Source organism: Ctenocephalides felis, unplaced genomic scaffold, assembly GCF_003426905.1.
Source record: "Ctenocephalides felis isolate EL2017-DRISC unplaced genomic scaffold, ASM342690v1 CF-g0.4_SCAFFOLD_01886, whole genome shotgun sequence".
NCBI classification, from domain to species: domain Eukaryota; kingdom Metazoa; phylum Arthropoda; class Insecta; order Siphonaptera; family Pulicidae; genus Ctenocephalides; species Ctenocephalides felis.
In genome coordinates, this window is record NW_020538040.1 from 89,358,454 (window position 1) to 89,382,756 (window position 24,303).

Below are 24,303 nucleotides of genomic sequence, written 5' to 3' on the forward strand. Positions count from 1 at the left end.
TTCATATATTCATTTATTCGATTACATTGTTCATGTCTGCGGTCGTTTTTCGTGTGTGACAGCCCTTACTCTATGAAGCCTCGTGGGATGTAAATCCCAATTACTTGAAAATCCTTTGTGACGTCACTCACAAAGATGATATCGACTAATACTTTTTTATCTAATTGATACCAAGGCATGACGGAACCCTTCATTCTAGAAAATGCGGATTAGGGCGTTGCAACTTTGCTCACTGTCACTATACTACATAGGATTCATCACGGACGCGTGATGTCCCTAGTTACGATCTTGACGGCGGGCGGCGTTAAAATCAACTTAATTGAATGAATTCATATGCAAATCTTGAAAAAGATACATATATAATTTTTGTATAAATAGTATTGCATTCATCTATTAATAAGAGATTAGGGTATATAATATAGATGATATTTTTTGAATATTTTGATAAGCTGCTCCTGAAATTGTGAAAGTAGAATTTCTCTAAACTTGTTCAGATCAACTCTTCTTACAGCTATTAGTATTACCTTGGAACTTATTAAATACTGAATTACATGTCAAATATAATTTCTTCTAACTTACTAAAATTAAGAAATAATGGTGATGGTGCAATATTTAAAAGAAGTGGATATTAATGATTGTAAATAGAGTAAATGTTATGTTTACTCTAGAATATATAATTGGCTAATAGTAATATTCGTGTAATGGAAAATGCTTTTATTGTATTTGAAACAAGTATGATTCAGATTATTTATTTGAAACAATTTTTTAGAAGGAAAAAACTAAATAAAATTTCTATTACATATTGATATTATTTTGACCTTAACCAATTAGTCAATATATAAGTAATTGGCTAATATAATGTCTGCTACCATATTACAATTAATTAAATTGAAAATGATGAGGCCATATAATTAAAAAGAACATATGTGAAAAATAGTAATGATAAATGAAGCTCTGTTTATTTAATAATATATGATTGACCAATAGTTTTATTAGGATCCCTAGGAATATTTAAAGAAACAATATTAATAATATTAATATTGATTATATATATGAATAAAGGATTGATTATATATTAAATATAGGAAAATTCAGTTCCGTAGTCTATGCTGACCTTTTATAGGTACTATGTTCACATAACTAATATTATCTCAAAATTAACAGGAAACTTCAAAGTAGAAATTTGATATGTTGTAAAATGAAGGTAATATATAGAGTGTGTTCTGTAAAATCAGTTTTTAGTAGCCGCTTGCTCTTTTAAATACAGTTATTTTCTACAAAATATATTTTTGATATTTTTAATTTGCACAATTGCAATTTTTATGCACTGACAAAAAAAATACTTAAAAACTTTGCTTTATTTGAATTCTACATAGGTTTTTGAATTTAGGTTAATATTTTTTGTTTACAAAGATTTGACTCTATTAAACCAGAAGAAAAATCGCTACGTCAATAAACAGATAGACAGGTTTAAAGCTATTTTTCTAATTTTTAAAATACAATAGTTGTATATTATAAAGTTACATGAAAATTGTTTTCATATCCACCAGAATCCACCCACCAGATATGTGCTTTATATCTTGATTGATGCAATCATGACTTAAAAAGATAATTTTATAAAAAATCTCTTCCCCTTATCGTATCAGAGCAAATGTGATTAGAAATAGGGGAAATCCATGTGATCGTGCCACTGCATGATAAGCTTATGTAAATAAAATATACCCTTTTATTTACACCAGTTAATATGGAACATTCTTCCTTTTCTATATAAATATTGCAATTTGAGTTTTTCTCTAATCGATGCGCTAGTGCACATTTTAGTGAAGTTATATAATCTCGAACTCGAACTGTCTGATACACTTTTGTTACGATAGCTGAATATTGAAAAGCATTTTGACCTCTACAAGTTTAAAATAATTAACAATAAATGATAATGTGATAAAAGGTAATAAATAGCGATTGCGGATGTAAAAACATAAGTATCGTAATAATTTGAAATAAATTAAAAAAAATGAAAAACGGGAGATAATCGCTATAAAAATAATTACAAGGGATGTGGGTTAAGAAATTATTTCTATTATTTATATTATTTTTTCGATAATTTATCATTCTTTCTTCCTTAAGGTTGACCCAAATCCATTATGCTGGGATTAATTAATATACATCAATATATTTGTAAGTAGCTTCAAGTAAAGTTGCCATTTAAATTTAAATTAACAAAAATATTCGAAAGGCTTGAAATGTTATGAGCAAATATACTTTTTAATAAAGTATTGGAAAAGATGAAGCAGCATTTATTGTATATTTTCGACCCAAATTTTGTTGGTATAATATGATCGATAATATTAAAATCATGTTTTGTCTGAACATATTCTATCTTTTCTCAATTCAAAATAACGCTCTGATGAATGTAATTTTAACCCTCTATTAGCCGAAATAAAACATCAATAATTATAAGCTTAAATATGCAAATAAAACACAAAAAAATCTATTGAAACTTTATATTTGTTATTAATAAATTACGCGACTTTCACGTCACAGCTGCCCATAATGTTTGCACTTTTGTATATGAAAATGTTCTTTCAGGTTGAAATGCTTAGCAAAGATTATATATATTGACATTGTTAGTCTTGACAATGTCATAGAAATAAGATTTATGAGTCATCTCACAAAAAAGTGATAACTATTTGGTAAAATATCGTAAAAATTTGGAATGTGACCTGAAAGTTACACGGGTGAAACTAGAAGTAGATGAAATTCTAACTATGGGAAAGCCAAGAATAAAGATGAACTGAATATCGTTAAAAAGATTTAGGTAAAGATATTGACCTAAAAACTACTAGTTTCTAAAAATTATATAATATTAAAGCATGTTAAGTAATCAAAGCGGATTCCACATCACTATGCTCCAGCGGGCAGTTTTTAATTAAATACGTATTTTTAAATAAAAATGGATAAAAGATTAGGTTATACGTAGTACGGGATGTAACTGAGCACCTTACAAAGGGAAACCTCAGGTTTACTCTTCTGAGATTTTGATGAAACTTTGCATGGTACTTATAAATTTGTTTCAAATATATTAATTTTTGTTCGCAAAATATATAAAATGAGGAAATAATTATAAATATTTTTGCAATATTTAACTATTTAAACATAAAAATCAGTTTCAAAAATAAAAAATAATTAGTAAGCTGACAGGATTAAACCTGATCATTTTTAATTCTTTTGAATTTAATTGAATGCAAAAAGTAGAAGCCAGCGCTTTAACTGATAGAGCTATCGAGACATATTGCACGTACTCCGCGCGTTCATTTTTTTGCGATAATAATTAATTTTTATAATTAAACCTTTTTTCCTAGACCTATGATATTTTAAGATGTCAGGTTTAACTATAAACTCTATTATCATGTCAAAGCTTCATCAAAATTCCAGAAGAGTAAACCTCAGGTACTCCTTGTTAGTGCAAGAATCATGGGACAATAAAATACAAAAAATAGGCATTCGTCTATTATAAATTACCACAGTTCTTGTGCGGTAAGAGCCGTATAACGTTTTGTCAGGAGTTAAGCTTTGCTTACAATTTCAAGGTGAATACTCCTTCAAAGTTTCTCTTTACATCGAAGCTAATCTCGTGTGTCCCTAGAACACCCTCCACCTGTAATCCTATTCAGAAGCACCTAACATTCGAGCTTTGTATAAGATCTATAGCATGCGATCCCGAATGATCCGCGTTCTCTCGCCGTTTGTGTTAGAGCGTTTATAATTAATGATCACTTACTCAGCGCGAGTGTAGTTCTTAAGGTTAACTCGAGTCGGAGCCGCCGCTTCGGTAACAAACGCGAATTCCCAATCTCGCACCGGAGCAACCCTGCGCTTGGGAGGGTATACCGAACGATAGGATAAGGGCTAGGAGAAGTTTAGGGATGGCGGAGTATATTTTCTAATCTAAAACTTATACCGAACTTCTGCCACTAAACAAATCAAGAACCTTTCTGACCGACAGATTGTGTTATACTTATTCGATGCAGGGTTACGACACATTGATATAATAAAATATTGCCGTAACATTTCTAAACGCCTGTAGGTCTAAAAATGAAAATTACATTTGAAAAAATATGTTTGGATACTTTAGGTTGGTTTTGAGAAATATTGACAATATACGAGATAATGAAAATGTAATAATAAGAGTTCGAGTTTGAGCTAAAATTAATTCCCGAAGGCAATATGGAACACTGTAAATATCCACTGCGTGAAAGTTTTATTTCCCTCAGTATGATAAATAATGAACTATTTAAAATAAGATAAAGCAGATTGAAGTACTCAGACATAAGAATCATATAGCTTTTTTGCAGAACTTGCACAATTTAAAATTAAAAGAAATTCGAAACTTTCAAATAAAACAAGTGAATATTATTTATACAGTTAATTATGGGCAGAAATATAACTAAAACTTTAGATTTTCAAAAAATGAACGGAATGACTAGGACCTAGGACTAGGACTAGGAGTACTTTAAGAAGTTAGTCATTAATTATGTGTTAAAAAAAATTGTCAATTTGTTTTAACATGTTGTTTTGTTAAAAAATAATTTGAAAGATTGTAGTATATTTCATAATTTCATAATAAAGTACTTTAAATAAACAAAAAATTATAATTTATATTCATATTCATCACTGATAATTAAAATATTTGAATTGATTTTGAATAACTGCTTCCACTTAATAGTTGAAGAACAACGAAACCATCGATTTATGTATTTATCAAAAATTCATAAAGAGACTATGCAACACAAATAGACCGATTCTGCCGTAAAATAGACTAACGTTATGGTACAACTATGTCACGTAGCGCTTCTCATACAAAATGGTACAAAATACTGTCAAAATGCCATGTTGTTGCTGTGCACTCAGGAGTTTTAGATAAAAAAAACCCAATCTAGAAAACGAGCAAATGTCAAAAAAACAATGTCATCATAACTGCTTCTTTGTGATGTGGCATAATAACATACGAAGTTGCATTTTACGTGTAGAACGCCTGATCTCACAGCAAATAGATGACAGTATTCAGTACCATTTTATATGAGAAGCTTTACGTAACATAGCCGTGCCATAACTTTGGCCTATTTTACGGCATATATTATTTTCATATTGTATTTTAAATACTTAATTTCAACGTGTATTTAAACTGATTATGAGTAGGGGAGCCTGGGTACGGGAGTGCCCCTTTTTTTTAAAAACGGCAATAATTGTGTTAATAGATCAGTTAGCTGGGAGAAAAGTAAATTAAATGATAATTTGATCACTTGTCTACGTGAAAATACTAAGATACTGTCTTTGAATACGATGGATTTGTCATAAAATCAAATCATACAAGAAAAGGGCGAATAACACAACCGTAGATATCCGAAGACAAAAAATACATACAAGTCATAATTGTACCCAACTAATAAAGTAATCTATCTGTATACAATTAACAGTTATGATTAAAATAATTCAAATATGAAAACTTACTTTTGGCTCTCTAAAAGCAATTTGGGCTACAGATTATGGTAATGCAGGGCGCTGACTCAATACAATAATAGAAACTTGTTCAAACAATCATACTTCATCTTTCTCCCTTTGGACCTATCTCAAAATAAGTATAGTTTAGCTGTTATGACGACTGTCACTACGGTACCCTGGCACAACCTACCAATATTATCCTGAATTTTTTAGTGAAAATTATATATTCAGACTACTATATAAATATTTTTTAATTCAGGTTTATCATCATGGTATCCGTATTTGGAAAATTGATCATGACTTTACCAGGAATGGAGAATAGAAGCCAAGTATATAATTTCCAGTGAGTGAAACCTGAGCTCCATAATTTCATCAACTCTCGATCTATCAATGTTTATGCAAAGTGTTGGATGCTCAATTCACTTGCTAGCATTAACAGAACAATCAATTGTCATATGAACTAGCTCGATGTTTCGTGTGTATAACTGGAGTATATGACGTAACAATAGAGCGACACCCGACGCGCCAGAACTATGGCGGCAGATTACTCGATGCCATTATGCATCGCGGCTTCAACCCGCGCGATGACTATGCCACATGCACTGAATCATCATGCATACGTATCGATGCGCTCTGTCAAAGTTCAAGTGCAGCAATTAACGCCATTCTGGGTAAAATTTTGCTTCATGACTCATTTACCCTGACGCAAAAGGGTTGAGCTCTCGTATTGTGTTGCAAGCGATTTTCAGTTCTACGATTCATTTGCGTATTTCGTATTCAATTGTTTTTATAGCCCATTATAAGGGATTTGTAAATAGCAGATTGTGAAGTTCTTATCATGGATGGTTCTTCAATTTTGTATTATAATAAAATCTAGTAAAGATTAACATGACACGGTGATTTCTTTATATATCACTATGTTTTTAACTATTTATGTAACTGAGATTATAGCAGATTAATAAACCAGATAGATATAAAGTTGGTAACTACCAACCTCCTTTTATCTCTAACCGATGTGGAAAATTAGTGGCGTAAGTGGTAGAGCACGGCTTTGTAACCACGAAGTTCCGAGATCAAATCTTTTTTTGGACGCAATCTGCTATTAAACAGTAGTGACCACCATTTGCACTTGCTACCACCATTTCTTAAAGAACAAGTGAAGTACAGAATTGTTTAACGATACTATTTTAAAGTAGAAGGCAAAAAATGTGTAAACAGCCATCACTGTAATTTCTACGAGGCTGACATCAAGAGATCGTATCAATATATTATAACAAAAGTATTCTTTTTTTGTTTATAGTTATTGGGATTTGGGCTATATTCATGATACCTGAATATAATTTTTAAGTTTATCAGAAATGAAGAAAGTTCATATAAGGGTTGGGTAAAACTAACCAATTGAACTTTTACTCTAGTAAAGATGTAAAAAATAATAAAAACACAGTGAATAAAATAGTAAATTTAGTAAAAATATCAAATTTACCAGAGAAAATAGCAGTTAAATAGAGACGGTTGACAATTCTCAGAAAAATGTTTTCAATTAGTAAGAATTAACTGAGAATTTTACTTTGTTTACTTGATACTTGATATTATTTGGTTTCGAGTCTAAACATTAGACAACATAATTACTGAAAGTTAAAAGGTAGACGTTTGAGCCCCAATCTACCTAATATATTGTAGTGGTATTTTCCATTTGTAATAATTATAAATAATATTATAAATTACTACACTTTACTATAACAATCAGAATACGAACAACGCAGTTAGTGTTACTCACAGCTACAATATAATGTAAGTTTCCAGTAACCTTGCAAGCGTTGAAAAAATTCCTTTTAAAACCACAAACTGCGCCTTAACAAATAAGAAAAGCGTAGTTTCTGACTCACATATAACGAATTTGAACAAGGTGCAACAAATATTCTAGAAAGGAAATTCACGTCATTTCGATTAGGAGTATAAAAGCTACATGATGATGAAATCGTTGTTCATTCATAGTACAGTCGTCATTAAATTACTCATAATGTTTAGTCAATATGAGTCAGTAGTACTTTAGTAATCAATGGAGTTATATTTAAGTTCAGTTGTTCAAGTTATATGTAAAGTGTGCAAGAAATCATGACATAAACATAAACATCAAAAGTCTTCATCTGTTTCACTGATTCGCCTGCACAGTTAGTATCAGCTTCATAGCAGCAGGAAGAACCTACATATTGTTGGCATCGTCGCTGGATGGGGCACAACAATATATATACTCGTGATTTTTTAAGTTAATATTTTGTGAAATATTGTTTAATTAACAATTAACAAGTTTAATGTTTATATTACACAGTATTACCATATCTTGATAACATGGATTATTGAATTTTATATTTTAATACTAAGATTAACTAATTTTAAGTAATTTTTACAGTTTATAATTTTTTCTACTTAATTTTGTCTAGCTTTTTAATTTTATTTTTAGTTTCCACTGAATGAAGGCTAGGATTATAGCCAAAACGTATGGATGTATAATAAATTTTTGAAAGGAATTTATGATTTTTATTGATGCCCAATTATTACACTTTGTTAACACACACACACACACACACACACACATATATATATATATATATATATATATATATATATATATATATATGTGTGTGTGTGTATTACCAATAATTATTTTCCTAGCAGTGATTTTACCATAGGCAGTAAATAAATTCTTGTATCTGAAATCACAACAAGACCGGGTTGTGCGTACCCATGGGGGAATAAGACATTCGAATCTTTTGTAACGATTATAGTGATATACCCGCTGAATAATGATCCACCGAATTGAGAACAATAGATGATTTCTAAAACGACCACGTTGGACCCATACAAAATTGTGGGTCGAACAAAAGCCTGTGTTAATTCATCAGTCTCCTTCGCAACTTTTGCCAAATACACGGTCATCCTTTTGCAAACGGCCAATTAAATTCGTCGGCTACATCAAAGTTCCATATATCTCAGGATATGATGGCGCGTGTGGGCGACCGTTCACATTAGGCAAAATCATATATAGATACTGACAGTTTTTCGTATGTGTATTCACATAGTCCGGGTACTGGAAATCCTAGTTCTTTTGAAAGGTCTTCAGAAATAAGATCGAAATCATTCTTTTCGTGATGCGTTGTACTAGGTTGTTAAATTCATAAAAAAATTAACTGATGCCTTTAGAAAATGTATGATGATTGAATACTAACTTAAAAAATCGCAATTAAGTGTGTAATATATGTGTTGTCCATAAACTGGTTGAAGACATAATGAAGGAAAGATTTTTTTAAAAAATATTTTTACCGAGATTTTACACATGTGGAACTAATTGAGTACCCTTTGCGCAACATTTTTATTGTTTTGTAAGAAATTTGGAAATACCCTAGCGTTAAAATTATTTTGCAGAATTGTGATGACAGTACTATTTGAATACCATCTCGAAAGACAAATCATAGTAATAAGGGTTGAAGCACACTAGCAAATAATAACATGTGACATCGTCGAGAAAAAGATAAATATATAAATTTTAAACGTATATAGTTTACTGCTTTTAGCCACTAGAGTGTAAATAAAATAGATTTTGCTTAAATAAAAAAAACCTATTTCCTCCTTTTTGATTTGCCCCATGTCTGCAAAATATTGAAATACTACTATAAATTATTTTGCTTCATCTTGCATTTTTTACTGTGAGGACTCTATATAAAATTTGACTAATAGAAGTATTCATACAGATCTTAACATAGAACAGGTTGAAGTTTTTGTGAAATATTAGCATAAATTACCATGAAAAAATAAAAAAACTATTCTAATCCACTTGGGCAAAAATTGATTAAACTATTGTCGTATAAAGTATAGAAAAAAGCCACGTGGTGTAGAAATTAACCATTGTCGAATAAAATATAGAAGAAAGGCCACCGAGACTCAAAAATATTAAGAGCAATTTTTCACTGAAAATATAAAAATTATTACTCTTACTAGTCTTACTAGGCTTTTACCTTTAGCTGATAATTCTCTGAATTACGATTGATTAAATTGCTCTAGTATACAAAATTAGTACTCCGTATCTACAGATTTTTTTAAAACAGTTAATATGCACATCATCATCTCTTACAATCAACTATGATTTCATAGTAAATTTTAATTTTTGCAAATTTCTAGTATATTATTTGCTAGAATTTGTAAGCTCCCTGGTTATTATACGTCTTGCAGTACTATTAATAAAAACCGTTCACGACTGAACGGGTCCCCTAACAATTCGCATCGAGTCGCCCGACTCCCGCGCCCGGCAAAGGGATTCGAGCGGACCGCAAGGGATATCGCGTGATCGGATACGATGTCCAGGAAAAACTATTATATTTTATTGGATTTTCTCTATTTCAAATATATGTAGATATCCCATATTTCTCTATATGCGTTTGGATAAATATGGAAATGAGCAAAAGAAAACATCTCAATACAAATATGAAAACATGCGTACCTACTTGGATTTTTTGCATCAAAGATAATTCTGTCGAATGTTACTGCTCAATAGGAAATAAATCAGTAAACGCTATTAAAAAAATGCACTACTGCTTTATATCAATTCTCGAAAGCTTTAACTCATTGGATAAATTTAAATTTGTGATTTATTGTAAAACTAGTCATTAACTATGCAACTTCTCACATTTAGTTGGTTGATAAATTCGTTTATGTATTGTTTAAAAGTAGAGGAATAAAGTTGTACAACCAGTCATCACCTTGATTCTAATGTTGATATCGGGAGATAAATGGCAATGTTTGAAAATCCATAATAAAAGTATTTTCTTTCGTTGTTAGTTTTTTGTTGTTGTGAGGACTGCAGAGACCTCGATAAAATTTTAAGTATACGTTATTTAATTGTTTTATAAGATGCATTGCTAATTTTAAGTAAAATTCAATAGTATTTTTAATATAACTTCCATAAAAGCTTACACCTGGTTGGTTTAAAAAAAAAAAACAATTAAATCTTTACCCTGGCAAAAGTGTGAACAATAAAAAATAGTAAATAAAAAAGTTAATAGTGTTATAGAAACATTTTTGTAAAAGGTAAATTAAATAAATAGTTATTTTAACTTTACTGATTAATATTTCTGACAAAGACCAGCTCAAGGTTATGTACAGTGTGATCTTTGTAAAAAAAAATGTGCCCATAAAATTTGTATGTTGCATTGGTTAAATAATCTAGCTATTATTTCGTAAAATGACATTGAAATTAAAAATAAGACATTGGACCTAGTTGATAAAACGGACCATGCGACAAACTTTTGAAAAACACATTTCTACAATGGTAAATTAGTTGAGAGTTTTACTGAACGTAGTCCGATAGTTGCTTGTTTGATATGTGGTATTGCATTCTTTACAGCGTACTGAAGAATATATCTACAGATTAACAATTCCTTTAATTATTCTAAATAATAATTTTTTCTTAACTTTGTTTAAAAACAGTTATTAAATACATTACTAATTTATATTTTTTATTATTATTATCACACAACATAATTTCTTCAATAATTTAGTCTATAATTTTCATAATCGCATACGATATATTAGTTGCTTGTTGGCAATTATAATTTCTAAAGTACATTTTTCTTACTAATAATTTAATAAACATTATTGTTTAAGTTCAAATCGTAGATGAATTAATTTGTAAAATCTAGATCATATGAGCACTCTTCAATCTAAGATCAACTTGCTAAATATTCCATATCCAATGCCAAACAAATGAATTTTTGACATATGAAACAAAATTTTAAATCATTTTTTCAAAAAGTAGAAATATTTTTTGTATTGTTAAATAATTGTAGCTTATAAATTTTTTTTTCTGATTGCTATTTAACTATAGTAAAAAAAAATTGTATAATTAAATATAATGTAGTAAAGCAAAGCAAAATGCGACATGCATAAGTTTAAAAAATTATGTTTATGCAATTTTGAACTCATTGCGTTTTTATTAAACGAATTATATAATTTCATCTGCTTATCATGCTGTTACAATATTTAATATTTCATATATTATGTACATATGTAAATGGAACAAAAAAAAATTTTACAAGCAACTTGTTAGTAGTGCATCATAAATTATATCAAATAAAATTATTTACCAGAGAAAGACTATTAAGACGTGTAAAACTTTCAAAACTAAGTCTTCCAAAGCACGGTTATCCAGATAACAAGAATAATATATTTCGCTTGACCCGTGCTAAAGTGCGTCAGTAATCTCTAAGACGAACTTCCTCTTTATTTGAGAATGAGGGCGATGATGAAAAGGGAAATAAAAGTGAAAGAAAATACATTATATATATATATATATATATATATATATAATCTAAGTAGAAAAATATTTGGTGACGTTGAATGAGAGCCACCACCCCTCTGGACGCACACACGGAAATAATTCCTTGCGTAGTCGCCAAAGCGGAAATATTTAACGGTCTCTCGTCTGCCATTATTAATAGTAAATACTGTATTCAATTATAACAGAGTATGCAACGATTCAATTGCCTTCTACAAACAGAGAATACTGATATATGAAATATTCTGTATTCTTAATGTTTATTTCACATTACTCACTCCGATGTAAATACATACATACATACATACATACACACATACACACACACATATTATATAATACAATGCCCTGTCAAAAATAGGTTCGTAGGTTAAGATATTTTTATTTTATAACGAGTAGAAACGTATATTCATAGTCCGATTCTGCCGTAAAATAGACCAATGTTATGGCAACGCTTTGTTACATAGCGTTTTTCATATAAAGTAACACAATACTGTTAAAATGCTATTTGGTTGCTCAGACGTTTTAGATAGCAAAACTCACATAGAAAATGCACAAACGCAAAAAAAAATTATCTTATGATGTGGCATAATAACATATGAGTGAAGTTACATTTTATGTGTACAACACCTAAATGCACAGCAAACACATAGCATATTGACAGTTTTTAGTACAATTTTATATGCAACACGCTACGTAACACAGCCTCGCCATAACATTGGTCTATTTTACGGCAGAATTGGTTCTTCAATATATATTTTTACATAAAAATAGACATTACCGATGCTTGATATAAGGCTGGTAAAAGTTGGCATCATTACACAAAACCGTTGATCTATAATATTATAGTTCATCTTAAAAAGCATGACGATAAACTTATGCAGAAAAGTGAAAACTCAAAAATATTTTAAATCTGTCTATTTTATTAAATTAAACTTCTGAACACAAATATTTAATATAGACCAAATTATATTTAGGCAGACTAATTTCTAATTAGTTCTTTTTTCAGTGAATCTAGAAATTACTCTCAGATCTTCGATCGTTTTTTATGTGCAATTTCTTAAATTCGAATTTATACCTTACGATTTTGAAAATATTATCTTAAATTTTTTGACTATAATATTAGTAATAATAAAGTAAAAAAATAGATTAATGGGCCAATTCTGCCGTAAAGCAGACCAATGTTACGTACATTTAAACTTTATCTATGGTTACGTAGCATATTCCATATAAAGTTGTACTAAGAACTATCAAAATGCTATGTGGTTGTAGTCAGAAGATTCATATTGTGATTAATTAATTACAATATGAATTTTGAAATCCGTAATAATATTTAAGATCGGATTTGACTATCAAAATCTTTAAAAGCAAAATTAATGACTTTCGCCTTTATACTGGTAAGATATGGTTTTGAATTCTCAATGCGTTTTATTTCTATGATCACTTTATTCTGAAATCTATATCTGCTTGAACCTTTTGCAAGCCCTTTCGTTGTAGCAAACCGTAAAAAACGAATATTATCAGAAGAGGGTTGCTGGAATTGAGAATTTATAATACGACTTGCAGACGCTTTGAAGTCGATTCAAGGTTTTCGCTGACCGATGCCGTATGTTAAGCTCGGCAAAGCTTAACGTAATGGGCGATGAAACTTTATATTTAATATTTCATTCTAATTTTGGGTACACACACATTTACCTGTATATATATATATATATATATATATATTATTTAATTAGTGTTTGTTGGTTTTCAAAAAGAGTTTTTTTAATTATGAAATACTAAAACCCACCGTACCATGCAATATGAAAAACTAGAATTTAAATACAATCCAGGCTAATTCGTAGCGCGTTGTTCTATAGAAACTTGCTATCGCCTTATATGGAAACCGCGCTATGACAAACACCGAATTAATAAAAATCGCAGAATTTGTATCGCAATATATGGAGACCAATAAGTAGTATAAATTATAAATTGTAAATTGTTTTTTATCGAATTAAATAATTCATATAATGATATGTTAAAAAACATGAATTAATCTGATTGAATTGAATAGCTTAAATAAGATAAAGATAAAAAAGAAAGAGTTTTAGTTTAATCCGTGTCCAATCAAAGAAATATTCAAGCCATTTTTTGTAAGACTAACGTTAAATCTCTGTCACCATCAAACCCGATATCGTACACAACTATGACATAACCTGCCATATGTATAAACATACAGTGAAAGGCAAAACTGACGATAACAAAACTTACACTAATATTAGTTACTAGAGTCATTCATAGATTGCGCACAAAAATATTATGGACTGCTGAACGAAAACCGTATTATAGGTGGTCTGTGTTATCGGAGGGCTGTCGGAATTTCAGCTTCGCGTAGTATGGGAACCGCGTTCCCAGAGTACCGTGTTAACGCTTGATGCTCCTTATATAAAATATCTGGAGTTTAGTATGAAAAACCGAATAAGAGTGCCCAAATTTTTATTTATTGAATACTATAAAAATGCAGAATTAATGATATAGACAATCTTGAATATATTTAATAAATTTAATAAAGAAATCTTGATGTAACCTCAATTAGCTGTAATTGGCCGTTTGATACTTATACCTCGCAAATAGCATAAACTACTAGAAATATGTAAATAATCGCATTAGTCAATAAGAATTGAGTGGATTTGGCAACAACAGTATATGTCCTATTCAAAACATCTGTGATTTTTTTAAATTCAAATTCAATTCTTGTAGGACTATAATATTGCAGAGTGTTTGTTTAAACCGTACAATCTATCGTCGTGCAAATTTTCATCAAAACCGTAAAAAAAACATTAATTTCGAAGAAATAGTACGGCCGATATTCACCAAAAACCAATCAGCACGATTCCCGACTGTTGTTTTAATAATGGTTTTTAAATTTTCAAGACAGGTTCATATTTTTGTCAAAAATATTGATGCAAAATTTTGCATTTTTCATCTTCTAAAAAAGAATTGTTTGTAAAGAATTTTCAATTCTAAAAAAAGTCTCGTGAACTAATCAATTAGGCCTTATCGTGTTTCATCAAATGACTTTTGAATTGTTGGAATCGATTCGGAGTAAAGACCGACAAAAGGTCCAATTTTGGCTCACGTGCCCATACACACAGTCTCACATATACTCACTCACACAGCAAGTAACGCATCAATAACAATGGCGGCACAATGGTGATTTTTGCAACGAAATGCAATCCTGACAATAAATTGCAATAAGGAATGAATAATAACCGTTTATTTACCATTTTACCTGCAAATCTTTTTGATAACATCACGCGCGACACAAGTCCGACGATCTGGACAAAAAGCACTTATCAAATCTGAACTAACGTCGGCAACAAAATACAACACACCATAATATATTGTAAGCAGTACTGAATATAATCGTTTTCTTACCATTTTATTTGTAAATACTAATAATATCACACACGGTTGTCGATCATCGACACACGACAAACAGCACACAATTTGGACAAAAGGTCACACGACAAAATCAAAACAAACACCGGCCGGACGACGCCACAAACTGCACACCTCGAGTGCATCTCGATTACTGAATTTGCAATGTTTTCAAATATCTTTAGTTCTTACCAAGGAGTTGCCATATTGGATAACAAATCCAATGTATGATGATGCCATAGGGTACAATTCATGGATCACAAGCAAAAGATTTCTGTCAAAAATGACACCATCTATGCCAAGTTGAATATATTGCGCAATGATATCTTCCTTATATTTTAGCATTGTATCAAAAGTATAAAAAATTACTACAAAATGTATTATACGGTCAATGACGCCTTATTTATATAATTGTTCATTACTGTTACTAAATGTTAATTATTTAGCAGTTGTAACAAATATAGTAATATAGTTTCATCAAACTATTTACTTTATAAATAATTAAAAACACGATTTGACTTTGATCAATATTTAATCCGATGAGAAAATATGAACAATAAACTTTTATGATCAGATCAATATTTTAATGACAAATGTAACAAAAGATGATCATGTTTACTGAGATCACTTTTGGCTAGATGTCAGGGGACGCCATAGTACATTTAATCCGATGAGAAAATATGAACAATAAATTTTATGATCAGAACAATATTTTAATGACAAATGTAACAAAAGATGATCATGTTTACTGAGATCACTTTTTGCTAGATGTCAGGGGACGCCATAGTAATTAAAAAAAATGACGCCTTATTGTTTATTCATTATGTATAAGGACACTAGGTAGCCTTATAACTGAATGTACTATATGAAAATAATTACTAAATTTCAATAAATTATTTAATTTGAATTAAACTGAAAAAGTACACATTTAGTAAGTACACATTTTATAAATGAATTATGTTTGTCATAGTTGTTATTTGGTTTGTAATTACTTTAGGACTGCAGAATGATAAAACACACTTTCTAGGGGCCAATTTTCGGATGAAATAGAAATGTTATGATACATCGTTTCTGATCGGCTGAGTTGGTAGACATAAACTGTCAAAGTCTATGTCTATGCTGTTCGATTGAGCCTTTCACACATAAATGCTAACCTCCAAAATGAAAAACGTTAGAATATTAACTTTAGTTAGACTTCACAACTATGTGCATCAACGTGACAATAAAAAGTTACACTTTTGATGGAATTGTTATTTGACAGATGTGCCTTTTGGAGGTTAGATTTTAAAAGTAGATTTAGAGGTAAACGATTAAATATTATCAAATATTTCCAAGCAAAAATAGTCCTGATGCGGCATTCAATATTTACCTTGTTACAGAAATTGTAATAATAAATGTATCACATTGAGATAGAGCAAATGTTTGGGTTGTCATTAAGTAAAATCAGCATAACAGCACTCTTAAGTTCTGATTGCTATACCCAAATTCAAAAAAATATAAGAAAATGTTATAAGATGTCTTTTTGTACTTTTGAAACCTAACCTCTATTTTGTACTAGTCCTTGATTTAGGCAGTTTTGACGGGTGTGTGTATGTTTATGTTAGTATATATACATTTATCCATTATTCAAGCTTCGATATAATGTATAGTGTGATCTGAAACGTCTCTTGTATGTGGGCACGAGCGCCGGGCAAAAGCGATAAAATCAAAACACTGCGTAAGAGTGCGCCGCGAAGAGTTATGATCTGTTGAAGTTGCGTTTAGCGCTTTTAGAGATTGATATTGGATGCGTTGAAATATAGATTTCTGAAAGATAGGAATAATTTATTATAGATGTTTCAAAAAACATCATACACTGCAGAACCCAGTTGTTAGCCGTAAATCATCTATGGGATCGCTATCGAACAAGTAACTACAGGAAACTATTATATTAATATCTATTACACAATATAGGGACGTACGTGTAGATTATACGCGTTGTAAACTGTAATAATTTAGCTAAATTATTAAGATAATATACTATATCGATTTCTTTGAATATTTTTACTTGAATCAACATAATTTTAGTAGTTTGATTTTATAATTAGTTGTTTAATAATATGTAATTTATTGTAATTCATGAGTAAAAAATTATATTAAAAGAATATATAAATGAAAAAATTGTATAATAGAGGACTATTTATCTACATAAACATTTATAAAAATTTGAACTATTATCGAAAAAGTCATATATGTAAGGGGTATCTACCCATTCGTAGTAATTATGAATAATATATATATATATATATATATATATATATATGTATAAATAAACTCTATATAATGGTCAGAATACAAAAAAACGCAGTTAGTAAATTACTCATATTCTTCAACATTGTTTGAGATATCCTTCACAAGCCCAGCAGTTGTTGATAATTTTCTTTCCAAGACAAAAAATATGCAATAACAACTTACTCATCTATTGTGTTGCACTATACATCGATATTGAACAAGTCGTAAAATAATGTTATCTAGGATTGCACAGTCACATTGAAGCGAGCACATAAATGGCTTGCAACGACGCAGTCTATAGTTCATATATAGCAGTAATCTTCCAGTCAATTATGGTTCAGTCATGATTTAGTTTTGATAAAGTCAAGTTTGTTTTAAGCTATTCATATATCATCGTTCAGTTGTATCAGAATTTAATGATATAATTAAAAATATCAAATATCTTTGATTGTTTATTTAAATATTTTCCACATTGGTAACAGGTTTATATTGTTAGCAGCAGAAAGAACCCAAACTTAAATGTTGTCAGCGTTGGTGTGACACAATATATTGTTGGCGGCGGTGATACAACATTATATATAAAATATATACATATGTGTCTTTAAGCAAAAACACACAAGAGAACCTATTCCAAAAATTAGTTTAATATTTATCAATAAAAAAATATTAAATATATTAGTAAATTTCGAAGCAAATAAAGTTTGGAGATGGAGTCCACCGTTGATGTTTTTTTGCTTCAATTCTTTGAGTTTAACGTATGTATGTTTAGTTTATCAAAATTTATTTTAAATACTGCTTCTTTTAATATATATATATATATATATATATGTATATACATACACAAACTTAATTCAATTACCTTATGTCTTTGTACAATTTACGTTAAGAAAAATCAACTTTTGCGTGTTCAGTTACTCTTCCGGCAATGCAAATTCTTCATAACGATTGAAGTACTGGCGGCAAACAAACCGATCTTACCTGCAAAAAGAGAAAATAATCAGATACATCTCTTCTATTTACAAACTAGTAAACAGAATACTAATTTAGTGGCGGACATAGCTCAGAGGTAGCATGTCCGACTCACATGCCGGAGATCGTTGGTTCGATCCCTGGCGCTTCCAAATATAAAATATCAAAAATGTATAAGAATTTCAATTGTAAGATGTATGTAAAAAAAATGGTTAATGTATTAGAATGTATAGAAATTGAATTAGAATTGAAAAAAAAAATGAAATAGTAAAAAGAAGTAAAGAAGATAAAAAGGGAAGAATGAAGATAAGTTGAACTGTGAAGAAGAATAGGGTTTAAGTGAAGAAGATAAGTTGAAAGAAAGTATGTAATATAAGAAGATAGAATCTAAATTGAATATGATATAAAAATATTAGTGTAGAATGTAAATAAATGTTGTAGGTGGCTAAATGCTCAGAGTAAGCAAAGCCAAATAAAAATTTAAAAAAAAAAAAAAAAAAAAGAATACTAATTTAAACTAGCAGGGAATATCTCCTTGAAAATATTATTACGTATACACTTTGAGGAATTGCAAAGACATCATGCACAATTCAAATTCAAACAAAGAAATTTTCTGTAAAATCATAGCGAGTAATATTGGCACAGAGAATTCCCTGTTTCGAGACCCTTTGATGTTTCAGAACAAAACAATAAGACAATGTGAGTTATATCGTATGAGGATAATAGATGTTATAATATATACATCGGCGTAGGACGCGAATTCATTTCACACTATAGTTCTGCAAATTAATAAAAAAAATTAGGCGAATTTATAAAACTGAGATCGAATCATTTGTGAAGAAAATTTTTGACATATTATTCAATTAGAATTAATTACTTTTGGTCGAGCGGTGGCAAAATCAATTCGGACGAGGTTTAAAAATGTTCAGTCACATGTTAACTAATATAAAACCCAACACATAGAAGAATGGATAACCGATGGGTTGCATCTCATGAAATATTTGGTTATAAGTCTTCAAGAAACAGAACATGTAAGGTTGAAGTAATTCTGATTGCTCTTGAAGCATTAATATTTTCACTCTTATATTATGTACGGTTACAATGAGTTAAAGTTATGAGTTAAGAAAAATAAAAGTTATAAATTTCTATTATATGTTTTGCTTACCAATCACTATAAGACTTACATAGGTACAAATGATTTATCAATCAATAAACATTTTCTTCAAGAAGTTAAAAAAAAACACGACATTTAGATTTAAAAATATAAATATGATATAAATTAATATAGTCATAGTAAATCTATATATTATGAAGGATGGCTGTACCCTAACATTCACAAACATATAACATATACATATTATACAAACATTATAATATATATATACAGAATTACAATACAATGTGACGCTTATATTTCACGACCAAATTCTGCAAAACACATTCCAAATACAAATTCAGAATTTTCGACTAATGGTGCTGCTCATAATTTTTTCTCCTTTAGATCAGGAAAAATATGCTCTTCCTTCATCATCATTTGTCATCTGTTCTGTCCATAAAGTTTAGAAACGTTGACATTCATCGTCGTTTTATTTGAGGAAGTACTTGACAGTGAAATATATAAGTATATTTTACACAAAGAGTTGCAAGAAAATCGCAATGTTTGTTGGATGTTTGCTTTGGACAAATATTTATGTCTCCGCAATCGCTGTCCGTGAAAGCTGGAGAAAATACTAATATAAAAAGATAAACAATTATCTCTTAGACTTAGAGAATGCTTCGTATATAAAATGTTATATAAATTTATAATAGTTTATGATACAATATTTTAGAATAGTTTACAATGGTCTCTAATTTTTTGTATTAGAAAAACATTACATATATTTCAAATTCATTCTTCATACTTAAAAATAATTCATTATTCTAGAAATATAGTATATTCAATTGAATCAGTCAATATATGTTATTTAAATAATTACTTTGCATATTTTTTATTAATTTTTCTACACGTACAAATCTCATATTTTGTTGCTAAAAATATTTTATGCAAATAAAAATGTAAAAGTAATAGATCAAAATAGACATTGCATTACAGAATAAATGTATTTAGTTTCACGACTAAAATGTTTTTGATTTTCTAACTAAAATCCGCACTTACTTAGTTGCCAGTCTGTTCGACCATTTATCAAAATCTAGAATTAATTAAAGTAATACTGGAATTAAATTAATATATCAATGCCTGAGAAAATCCTTTTGATCTTGAATATGTAATCTTCAAGTATCGCGTGTTATTAATAAATATTTAAGCATTTTTTATTACTTTATGACTAATTATCAATTATTTTCGTCATATCGATAAACAGACTGATAGTCAGTCAAATAGTTCCGTCGTCTTTCCTGTACAAATTATATTATTCAAATTAATACATTTGCAATTTGTTTTTGTCTGTTCTTCGAGTAATTTTTCTTTTTAATTATTAGACTCTAAACATTAAATATGTACAGCAGGTTTTCAAGGGGGAAGCATGAAATATCACCAAAAAAGAAAATACCATCCAAACACACTAATAAAATATCTGCAAAAATAAATTGCAAGATCTAATAAATTGACAAACAATATATTGATTCCTCAGCAGCGAATAACCTCATTGAACGAAAGGTTCAAAATGATGAAAAAAAATGAAAAACAAAAGTTTTAGCCAATCCAAAATACAAATTTCTATGAATCTATGTGATCAATTATATATGTCATTTAAAAGTCTCCTCTTCTGAGGAGATTCCCTTGCAGATAATAATCTGTGTTAAGAAAAGAAACGGTGGTTAAATTAAGTTAGTAGGTCTTCTAGCCATTTTCTGGTTGGGGCATGTTTTGGATTAATTGCATTGCTGGTTATGGACGTTGGTCTAATTTCATGTGGTACGAGTTGCTTCTTCTCTGGATTATTTCTTTCACGGTCGATGTCGTTTAATTAATGTATAATTAAAAAAGATTATTTTTAAACGATTAGTGTCGTTTAATACGTACCAAGGTGCATTAACTATTGCGTTTAGAATTTCATTTTGAGTTCTTTGGATTATTTTCACCTTGGATGTACTTGTACATCCCCATAGTTGTATACCATATGTCCATTCAGGTTTTATTATCGACTAGTAATTTATTGTCGTATGACATTTAAGATTTTCTTCCTATTAGCCAGTAAAGTTTTCTAAATCTTCAAATGAATATGGCATTTTTGCAAAATCGCTTGTACTATATATAACCTCGTCAAAAGTCAAATCACGGCACTGCCATGAGGTCCGCCCCGCGCAACCAAATCAAAATGTACAACGTCATCCGCGCGGAAGGTCGCGCCGGCGTTACTGTGTTAAAATAATTCACTATTATTATAAGCGTCATCAAGTTACATTCACACGGACGTCAATGATCATGATGGGGCATTATTGATTAATGGACTCGCCTTTGACATCTAAATCCCTTTGTAACTTTGCTCGTCAAGTTCATTTAGAACCACATAGAAATGTAATATGATATATTTCTAGGTGCGATACACCCATACAGGTTGCCGTAATCAATGAGCTATTTTACAGATTTTATGCTGGAGTTTGAATAAACACACACACACACACGCACACACACACACATATTATAGACATAATAATAAGTTTCTTAAATCGGGGACACATCAAGTTTTGTGCACTATTGTTTAGTTTACTATATCCGAATATAATTCTTAAGTACTGGCTAATTAAATATTTTTTTGTATTTTATTGTTACCATTATTAAAGCTTACTCGGTCGTGATAAAAAACATCAACCTTTGCAGTTGCAAGGGTATAAACAAGAATAAAAAAGTAAATCGAGTTAAAAAATGTAATTTTAAAAGAGATAAATTAATGCCATAGTTATTTTAACTCTGCTGATATAGTTCTTACGAAGTACCAGACCAAGGTTATATCTATAAAAAATGTGCCCATGAAATTTATAACTCGCATTGGTTTGCTATTATTTTGTAAGCCCTCTTTCAAATTAAAAATAAGACATTGGATCTGTTTGCCTCCGAGCTGTCTCATTTTACACGGCCCAGGGTAAAAGAGGAATAATGATAAATGTTACTAAAACAACAAAAAACATAATACTATAATTTCGAATTAAATGAACTTTTTTCAGGTTTTTACAGTAAAATCAAATTTGACCTTTTTGACCTCTGGTAATTAATAATTTTGAGCAACTTTGAGCGGGGTAAAATGGGACAGCCAGTAGGCCAACAGGACCAGTGTCTTATTTTAATTTTAAAGGAATTTTACAAATGTTAGCTACAATATTCAATGCAAAATAGAAATTCAATGAGCACCAGACCAAGGTTATCTTTCTAAAAATGTGCCCATGAAATTTATAACCCGCATTGGTTAGATATTATTTTGTAAAATCTTCTTCAAATAAAAAATAAGACATTGAATTTTTTTACAAAGGCACATTTTTTACAAAGATAACACTGTATATAACCTCGATCTGGTATTTCATTAAAAATATTCATCAGCAGAGTTGGAAGAACTATTAATTTATTCTTTTTAAAATTGTTTTTCTTTTCTAAACTGAATTTATGTTATTTTATTCTTTACAGTTTTCCCAGTATGAAGGTTAAAAAGTTGGTCCTTTTTAACCCACCCACATGTAATCTATTATAAAATTTATATAAAATCATCAGTTGAATCTAACAAAAATTCACAATACAATTGAATACAGCACTCTTAAAAATTATATTAGGGTCTCGTAAACTCAACAACAGTACTTACAAGCAAAAAAAAACTAATTGTAAAAACGAAAGAAAATACTTTTGTTATATATTTTCAAATATGGCCGTTTATCTCCTGATGGCTTTAAGGCGATCATTGATAAACATCTTTTCTCACTCCAATATTTTCGTTAAAATATTTCTAACTTTACTTGTTCTTTATTAGATATTAGTGGTAAAACTTTTTACCCGCGGACCTTTGTGCCTAGCTCCAACCTATTTTAAAATGACTATTTTTTTTAAAAAACGTAATAAATAATTTTCATATTTATGTAGAATTGTTATTATATTCTATGTATTCAGAATTGCAAATAACACTGATTTCAAGTTGCACAAATAAAACACTATATTTACATACATATTGCGTATTGGAGTATACCCCAACAAAGTTATCCCCGTGCAAGTAAGTTGCAAAAAATTCTAACACAATGCGTGGAAATATTTATATGCATCGGCGATAATGGCAAAAGTTTTCATTTTCCAATCCGCAATTTCCCTGGTTTATTACAGTATTTGCGTTGTGGAAACGCACAGGGTAATAAAACAGAAAGAAAGTATCCATCAAACGGGTCTTTTTCTCAGCTCAGTGCGTACGAGTATAAGATGTATTATTTTCCATAGATTTAAAACATGTGGGACGTCGTTTTGCAATCATTCGTCTCATAAATCATAAGGTGTTCATATGTGTTATTTATAGAATATCTTCATGATTAATGTATTCGTATAAACTCGAGAGGATCTCTACCGGTGAAGTAGACATACGTAAGTGCCCTTTTAGTGGTGCCACGGGAAGGCGAAAGTTTTAACGCTCACCAAGATCGATCACGAATTGATAAATAGACATTGTGAAAGAAATCTGCAATAAATGCTATCAATGACTGTAGATCAAACAAATAACTAGTAAGGTATGACTTTAAGCCAAATGGCTGAAAAAATTCGTTACTTAACAAATAATTACTTAATAAATTTATCAATTTATTAACATTTTAAATTGAAACCTTATTTATATAAAGGCACTAGATATTAC

General features: G+C 29.7%; 1 protein-coding gene across 1 annotated transcript in view; it reads right to left on the reverse strand.

Moving 5' to 3' along the window:
* Positions 1–15,296, reverse strand: part of LOC113378808 — a 399,676-nt gene extending 384,380 nt beyond the window's left edge. Inside the window, exon 1 of the mRNA XM_026619414.1 lies at positions 15,099–15,296. Within this exon, the coding sequence (XP_026475199.1) occupies positions 15,099–15,120 (22 nt within the window). The 5' untranslated portion in view covers positions 15,121–15,296. The remainder of the gene's footprint in view (positions 1–15,098) is intronic.
* Positions 15,297–24,303: the final 9,007 nt, after the last annotated feature.